This window comes from Neopsephotus bourkii, unplaced genomic scaffold (assembly GCF_033783945.1).
Source record: "Neopsephotus bourkii isolate Nb327-2 ecotype Australia unplaced genomic scaffold, CSIRO-AGI_Nbou_v1 NB_1139, whole genome shotgun sequence".
Taxonomy (NCBI): domain Eukaryota; kingdom Metazoa; phylum Chordata; class Aves; order Psittaciformes; family Psittacidae; genus Neopsephotus; species Neopsephotus bourkii.
The window spans coordinates 4385619-4394098 of record NW_026901625.1 but is presented as its reverse complement, the minus strand read 5'-3'; the positions used below and the strand labels follow the sequence as shown (position 1 = coordinate 4394098).

The following is an 8480-nucleotide window of genomic DNA, read 5'->3' as shown; positions in this document are numbered from 1 at the left end:
AGCTGATGTGCCCCCACCGTGGGGCAGGAAGAAGGTTTGCAGTGTGGGAACAAGCTGTTCGGGGTGTCCTCAGTCACTGTCACGCTAACTAAAATGCCCCCTGTCCTTCAGAAGCTGACACAAGTACCACTCAGGACTCATTGCATCACTTCAGGGCATTAACAGTGATGCCCAATGCGTTTCCCCTCCTTTATGTATCTGTGTGCTTGTTTCCCACACTGATTCCCTCACCCTCTGTGCCAAACGAACTGAGTTTGGCCTCTATTCCCAGGACACTGCATGGAAAACTCCTCCGAGGCACCTCCATCACCTCTCTGCTGCCAACACAGTGAGAGGCAGAAACCGGGAGGGAACAGCCCCCATGCAGTGCCCCAGGTACGATGAAGCCTCCTGAAGCTGGATCTGTGCAGTGGTGCTCTTAGGAATGAAGACAAGGCTGAGCAACAGATAGGGAGAAATGAAGCAGCAAACCCTGTTGCTTCCAGCCAAACTCATTTTCCACTGCTGCTGGGCTTTAAACACAGCGACAGGAGGTAACTGTGCCCTCTGCATTCGAGTTACCTGGGACAGGCAAAAATGCTGCTGGGCAGGGGGAAAGCCAGCAAGAAAGAGCACAGAAAACAGTCTCCTGGAGGTGTGGTGTGTGAGATCTCCCTCCCATCACTGCAAAGGATGCAGCCCATCCTCTCTCCCAAGGAACTGGAAACCAGTGCCGTGAAAAAGAGACTCGAAAGTGAAAGTGGTGGGTTTGTCTTTGAGGCACACCCCTAAAAAGCCTGATCCCTGCACTCAGTGTCTGGGCTGCCCAGGCTGTTCCTTTGCTTAGGGCAAGGGGATTGCTTGGTGTCTGGCCCCCAGTTCAGGCTGTTTCAACCTGGTGTCCCTCCAGTTCATGTACCTTTGGGCTGCAAAAGCACACAGCAAACAGCTTGCTGTGACAAGAGCATGGCAGAGAGGATAAAAACACCTCTTCCCCATCGGTGCTGGGAGGGTTGGTAACAGAAAACCCCCTTGGTCATCTGGCTCTTAACCCTGCAAGCTGTCGGTCATTGCACAGCATTGCCAGTGTCCCCCACTGAAGCGGGAGCTGCATTGAAGAGGTTGTTCCGCTCGGCAGCGCTGCAGGAGGAGGAAGGAGTCAGAAGTCCCTTGTGCATCACATACCCAGCGTGGTTCTCATGGAGTATTTCCTTGGAGCGGTCCAGCTGATGCAGGCAACGGTCCCATAACAGGCTCCAGCTGAGTGCAGGGGGAGCGCAGCCATGGCAGGGGGAGGATTTCACAGGGTACAGTGATGGGGTGAGGAAAGGCACCGGTGATTCCCACACCCGGGTGCATGGAGCAGTGTGGGATGTTTTAAAGGCAGGTCTCCAGAGGCTCTGCATTCAAACCTGGAACAAACAATCTCCATCCATTTACTCCATTCTGACTTACATATTTCTGGCTGAATACATCTCATACAATCATGGAATGGTTTGGGTTGGAAGGGACCTTAAAGCTCATCCAGTTCCAATCCCCGTTCCAAACGCAAGACCCTGTGGCCTCGGGAAGATGCAACATTCTCCTCAGCACAACCAGGGAGCAGAAACGGGTTTTAATTCAAGAGACTGATGGCAGACCCCTGGCCTTTGATCCTAGAGGCTCATGAGTAGCATTTATAACCATACATCAGCCAAAAAGCATCACCAAGGGCACAGATGATGCCAATGCTCTTTGACGGACACAGCAACACCTTCAGTGCCCGTCCTGTCCCCGGCTCCCCACAGCTCCGAGCGCCGGCCCGGCGTGCGGACCTGCCCCTCGGGATATCTGCCTTCCGATTGGCTGCCGACACTGCCTGTCACGGCTCGTCACTCTCTGTAACCAATGAGCGCGCTAAGAACCGCGGCGGGGGCGGGACTTGCAGGGGCCGGGGCCGGCGGTGGAGAGCGTCAGGCCGGCGTCGAGGGACAGGTAGGGCCGGGGCGGCAGCGCCGGGCGGCCTGAGGGGAAGCGCGGCCCGGCCCGGCCCGGCCCCTTCCATCCCATCCTTTCCCTGCTTCCCGTTTCCCCTTCCCTGTTTCCCTTCCCTGATGCGCTTCCCCCCGGGGCCGGGCCGTGGCTGTGGTGCAGCGCGGTGGTCGCTCGCTCGGTGGTGTCGGTAGCGGCCTGGGGTAACCGGGGGGCACCCCGGGAGACCCGGCCGCTAGAGCGGGGTGGAGCTGGGATGTGGAAGCCTCTGCAGCGCTGAGCATCCGCTGGCCTTGGGCCCGCATGGAGGGGTCGCCGCCGGGGGGGGGGAAGCTCCGAGCCGGGCTCCGAGCGGGTCGGTTGGGTGTTGGGGCTGGGGTGAACACAGAGCCCGCGGTGGGGCAGGGATGGGCAGCGCATGGGAGCATCATGGATAGAGCCTTGGAAGGGCTCCGAGTGAGGTAGGGACAGGCCAAGGGGAATGGCTTGAACCTGCCCGAGGGGAGACTGAGCTGAGCTCTTAGGCAGAAGCTCTTCCCTGTGAGGGTGCTGAGGCGCTGGCACAGGGTGCCCAGAGAAGCTGTGGCTGCCCCATCCCTGGCAGTGTTCAAGGCCAGGTTGGACACAGGGGCTTGGAGCAAGCTGCTCCAGTGGAAGGGGTCCCTGCCTGTGGCAGCGGTTGGAGCTGGAGGAGCTTTAAGCTCCCTTCAACCCAACCCAGGCTGTGGGTCTGTGTTAAAGGTGAGGAGTTTATTGGGATGCTCCCAGGGCAAAGATGCAGGTGTGCTATGGGCCACCTCAGGGCTCGTACCTGGGAGTACCGTGCTCCTCGGTCCCTCCAAAGCCACAACCGCACAGAGGTCCCTCTCCCCCGCTGTCATTCACAGTGCTGTTGGGTTTTGGTCCAGGTACAGATGCTTTTAGTCAGATGGCTGCTGGGAGCTTGGCTGATTGTCTGGAAAACAAGAGTTTTAAGGCATCTGTGCAATCACCCCTTTGAATGTAGATTGTCAATCATTGAAAGAACTGCCCATAAGCAGCCCTTTGTATGGCTGTTGATGTTTTACAGGTCATGATGGGTGAATTTGGAGTCATCCGTGTTTGTCAACATGGTGCAATAGATCACATTTCCCCCTGCTTTTAGTAAATTACATCCCTGAGTTGTTTGGGTGATCTGAATTCACCTGAGCGGGCTAAAACCAAAGGCACACCTCATTGTTAACAACTCAAACAGGTAGTAATCCAAACCCACTTACAGTGAGGAGTATGCATGGTGCAGCCCAGCTATGTCACAGCATTTCTGATGGAGAGCTCCAACCCTGGTGTGCAAAGGTCCTACACCTGGGTCAGAGCAATCCCAGGCACAGCTACAGGTTGGGCAGAGAAGAGATTCAGAGCAGCCTGAGGAGAAGGACTTGGGGGTGCTGGTCGATGAGAAAATGAACATGACCTGGCTGCAGTGTGTGCTCGCAGCCCAGAAAGCAACCGTATCCTGGGCTGCATCAAAAGGAGCGTAACCAGCAGGTCGAAGGAGGTGATCCTGCCCCTCACTTGGAGCATTGTGTGCAGTTCTGGTGTCCTCAACATAAAAAGGACATGGAGCTGTTGGAACAAGTCCAGAGGAGGCCACGAGGATGATCAGGGGCTGGAGCAGCTCCTGTATGGAGACAGGCTGAGAAAGTTGGGGCTGTTCAGCCTGGAGAAGAGAAGCTGCGTGGAGACCTCAGAGCAGCTTCCAGTATCTGAAGGGGGCCTATAGGGATGCTGGGGAGGGACTCTTCATTAGGGACTGTAGTGATAGGACAAGGGGTGATGGGTTGAAACTGAAACAGGGGAAGTTTAGATTGGATCTAAGGAGGAAATTCTTTACTGTAAGGGTGGCAAGGCACTGGAATGGGTTGCCCAGGGAGGTTGTGAATGCTCCATCCCTGGCAGTGTTCAAGGCCAGGTTGGACAGAGCCTTGGGTGCCATGGTTTAGTGTGAGGTGTCCCTGCCCATGGCAGAGGGGTTGGAACTGGATGATCTTAAGGTCCTTTCCAACCCAAACCATTCCATGATTCTATGGTTCTGACTGGGGTGCAGAGGGTTAAGAAAGCTGATAAGACTGGAATGCATTTTGATGGGGTTTGGCAGATCAGCTTGTTACAAGTGGCTGGTGTTTTGTTTAAAGAAGAAAGGGCACTTGATATTTGCAATCCATGATAATAATTTTTAATGTTGATGGGAGTATAGCAACAGTGGTGGAATATTCCAGTGATGGAAACACTCATGGAATAATGCGAGCCAGTAGAAAATAGCCTGGAGTGAGCTGTGGGATTACCCATGCCCTACAGAGCTGATTAATGAAGGTGTTTATTACCTTCCCTGAGTAAAGCTGTGCTGAGGTGGCTTTTCAGCACAGCAGGAATGATGCCACCTTGGGGACAGCTGCCGTTTGTGCTGCTCTTATGCATGGGGCTGCAGCCTTGTGGAGACTAAGTCTGCTATTGTGGCAAAGGAAACGGGCTCGTATTCCTTTGAATTCGGGCAAACACAGGTCTCTGGAACAGCCTTATCTGTGCATTTTACATATGCAAAACACCCCAACAGGGTGTCACTGTGTAAGGGGGTCAGCAATACTTCCTGCAGGACTGGTGTAGTTGGGATGTGTGGCTCTAGAAGGCGGAAGCTTTTTCAATGGGAGTGTTTCTTGGCATCTGTGTAAAGTGTTTCCGGGAGTTTTCTCACTGGCATCATTGCCTTGATTCAGGGGATATATTTCTACATCCTGGGCAAAGGGGGCCATAAAAAGAAAGCTCCACTTAACTCTTTATGGCTGCATTCGGTTGAGATCCTCTGTCCTGGATGTGAGTTTCTTTTTCCTCAGGCTTCCATGATGTTTGCCCAGTGCAGCCCCAGGTGTGCGAGCTCCGTGCTGCTGCTGGTGCTGCTCTGCTGCATCCTTCCTCCTCCAGCACTAGGCAGCAAGGTGAGTGACCTGCTTCAGACACACACTGACCTGTGCGGGCAGTGCAACAGGGGCAAAAGCAGTGGAGAAGCAACAGGGTTTCACAAAGACAGGGAGTGCTGAGGTGTGTTCTTCATGGCAGTGGCCTCTGCTCTGCCTTCTGCTGGGGTTTGGAGCTTGCACTGTATAACATGTATTAAAAGTACTTGGTGCCTGGGCAGGCACGTTAACTGTGGGGTTCTTGAGGTGAAGGCAGCAGTGCAGGAAGAAGAGACGTGGTGCAAGGTCCTCCTGGAGAATGTTTTGCCTTCTCCCACCCGCCGGGTGCTGAGGGCACAGCACTGTCCCTGCATCTTCTCTCACTGACACCACCTCCTCGTGTTGTGCAGAGCTCAGAGGACATCCGCTGCAAGTGCATCTGCCCCCCGTACCGGAACATCAGCGGGCACATTTACAACAAGAATGTGTCACAGAAGGACTGGTGAGTTGGTGTGGGTTCACTCCGTGAAAACCAATGCTGGTGCTGGGGAAGTGATTCCCTGCCTGTGCGTTTGCAGTGGAAGCTGGTTTTGTTGGTAGGGGATGTTCAGCCCAGGCAAGGTAACAGAGACTGAGGAATCTGGGGGTGTGATTCCTTAAGCCACAGCTCTCAGCAGATACAGGGTGTACCCTCCTGTTCCTTTCACCAGGACCAGATCCCTGCAGAAGGCGCTTGGACAGTCTGTGCCAGGAATTAGCTGAGCTGTGAAGGGAACTCAAACCTGGATCTGTGTTATCAGCCTGATGGGAAAGCTGGGACACAGGGAAAGTCACCCCAGTGTGCTTCCACAGAGCATTGCTTTCGGCTTGGCCTGCTGCTGATTTTGGGTTCTCTGTGTTGCAGCAACTGCCTGCATGTTGTGGAGCCAATGCCAGTGCCAGGGAATGATGTGGAGGCCTACTGCCTTCTGTGTGAGTGCAAGTACGAGGAGCGCAGCACCACCACCATCAAGGTAACCGTGGCTCTGCTCCCTGTGGCTGGCTCCTTCTCCCTGCCATGCCACACCAGCCCAGGCACAGCCAGACTGGTGGGTGCCTGGAGAAGAGCCCAGGAAGGGGAAATAAAACCATGGTGGTAGTGCCAGGAGGGCTCCTGGCAGGGAGGAGCAGGCTGCACGGGAGCAAAGGCTTCTTGCTGAGGATGTGTGACAGTGACAAGCACCTCTGAGCAGGGGCACATCCTGTTGGGCTCCTTTCACATGCAGCACGTGTCCTGAACTGGCACATCGTGGGGATGAGCAGCACGTTGTGGCACTTGTGTCTCATCAGCACTTCCTGCAAGTGCAGGGGACTTTCTAGTGAGCAAAATCAGAATGGGAGAGGAGGCCCAGCATCTGAGGCAGCTGTGAAAGGAGTTTCCTGGCCTCTGTGCTGCTTCTCACCTACATACTGATTCTTTTCCTCTCTGCTGTCCTTGACTGCAGGTGATCATCATCATTTACCTGTCTGTGGTGGGAGCATTGCTGCTGTACATGGCTTTCCTTGTGCTGGTGGACCCTCTGATCCGGAAGCCAGATGCTTATACCCAGCCCCTGCACAATGAGGAGGAGAATGAGGTGAGGTTGTGCTGCTGGTGCATTTCTCTTGTGCTCCAGGCCCTTCACCAGCTCCATTGCCCTTCTCTGGCCCCACTCCAGCACCTTCCACCTCCTGTGCTGGGGCTGCCCATGCCTTGGTCTCCATTGTTTCTTTCCCTTGCAGGATGCTCGCTCCTTGGCTGCAGCCCTCACCCCATCTGGGGCCAGAGCCAACACGGTGCTGGAGAGGGTGGAGGGGGCCCAGCAGCGCTGGAAGCGCCAAGTGCAGGAGCAGAGGAAGACGGTTTTCGACCGCCACAAGATGCTGAGCTAGATCTTTGCTGAGCACCACTTCCCAAGAGCCAGGGCAGCTCTGCTGTTCGACACGGACAGCAGGTCATCCTCCAGGACCCTGTGGTGGTTGAAAGCTTTAACCCTCTCTGATTTACCATCTTCATGGAGAGCAACAGACCAAAATGGTTTTATCCCCTTACCCTTCACCCCTCAGCCCAGAAGCTCCTGACCCCTTGCCTGGCTGAGGTCTGTGCTCATCGTGGCTGCATGTACATGGTCGGATGCACAGGCTGACTCGAGCGGACACCGCAGCTCCAGGCTCCATCATCCCACCCCTGTGTTGGAGACAGGGGTCTCCATACAGTGTTGGAAGCCAGCTGAGTCTTCCTGGGATAAAGATAGTGGGATAATTTTTATGTGGGATAAGTTATGTGGCGCTTCTCCAGGACAAAGAAGCCTCCTCCTCCTCTTCCAGTTTGCACCGATGTTAACTGGGCGTCATGGCGCTGAGATGAGTGTGTCGTACTGGAAGGAAGAGGAGGGGGTTCCCTGCCCGGGGGCAGCTTCTTACCCTGGTGTAAACAGGGGGCATTTCCACTCTCTTCAGTGGAGTCTGTCCAGATTTACACCAGCATAACCGAGACTGCGGCTTGTTTCTGCATAGGAGATGATCACAGCACCGGTGAGCACCTTCACAAGTAAGAGACCAACAGGTAAAAGGTTGATTTACGTGTTATTTTTTCCTGCTTTAGCAGGGGATAAAAACATACTGGGGAGAAAGCTTTCCATTGCACCCACACTGGTAACCCTTGATGCTCTCACAGCATGGTCAGGAGCACTCGTGTCCTGAGCAGTCTCTGCAGGAGCACTGTAAACACTCCTCTGGGTCTTGGGGCCCTGGGAAAGGGACACTTGTGCTACTCCAGGCACTCCCAAGAGCTCTGACTGGGCTTGGGCTGTGTGGAGGAAACTGAAGTGATTCTGCTATGGGTATATTGGTCCCACTGAGAACATTGATAATGTCAGGAAGGTGCTGGAGATCATCATGTAGCATCTCTGTATTAAATGCAGACAAAACCCTGTTACCTGGCTGGCTGCTTTGTCAGGGAAAGGTCCCATCCCAGCAGGTCTGGGGCTCCAGCACTGAGTGGCTACTCCAGCTTCACATCATACCAGGGTCACATTTTGCTTTACACATCCTTGTTCCATGGGCTCAATTGTTGGACCTTTCTCTCCCTTAAGAAAGCCCCATTTTCCCTGTCCTTCCTTCTCGGTGTGAATCCCTTGTGGATACAGGGTGGTCCCTGGTTTCCCTCCTCCAAGAGGGGAAAAACCTATTGGAAGGGTCTGAACATCTGGACGGGGGCTGGATGGGAACTGTTGTGCTGGTGCGATGGGTCCATCTGGTGGCCGGTGCCCCCTGACCAGCGCTGGGACATGGGTGATCACCAATGGCCGGATTCTTGCCCTAGGCCCTGGGTGCTGGAGGGTGAGGGGTTTGCTCAGTGGTTCCCCCAACACCACCCCCCAGGAACAGGTGGAAAATGGGATAAGGGAGGAAAACCTGCAGGTGGTTGGTGGGGTAGAGAACTCAGGTGGGAAGGGGATGGTGTGGAGAGGCTGCAGGAGCTGCCACTGCCTGCTTAACTGTGGCTTCTTCATCAGATGATTGCCTTTGTCCCCTACGCCATGCTTCCTCACGGAGCTTCTGCTCCCCTCACCCTGCACCCAG

At 54.8% G+C, this 8480-nt stretch overlaps 1 protein-coding gene across 1 annotated transcript; it reads left to right on the top strand.

Moving 5' to 3' along the window:
• Positions 1 to 1880: 1880 nt before the first annotated feature.
• Positions 1881 to 7829, top strand: TMEM9 (transmembrane protein 9). Its single transcript, XM_061363149.1, has 6 exons — positions 1881 to 1953; positions 4818 to 4919; positions 5288 to 5379; positions 5782 to 5890; positions 6362 to 6493; positions 6639 to 7829. Exons 2-6 carry the CDS (start codon positions 4824 to 4826, stop codon positions 6786 to 6788), a joined length of 579 nt encoding a protein of 192 aa, XP_061219133.1. The 5' UTR covers positions 1881 to 1953; positions 4818 to 4823; the 3' UTR covers positions 6789 to 7829.
• Positions 7830 to 8480: the final 651 nt, after the last annotated feature.

Coding starts and splice junctions, on each gene's coding strand:
- TMEM9 (XM_061363149.1), top strand. CDS start 4,824: ATGATGTTTGCCCAGTGCAGCCCCAGGTGTGCGAGCTCCGTGCTGCTG. Junction 5,380..5,781: donor AATGTGTCACAGAAGGACTG/GTGAGTTGGTGT, acceptor TCTGTGTTGCAG/CAACTGCCTGCATGTTGTGG. Junction 6,494..6,638: donor ACAATGAGGAGGAGAATGAG/GTGAGGTTGTGC, acceptor TTTCCCTTGCAG/GATGCTCGCTCCTTGGCTGC.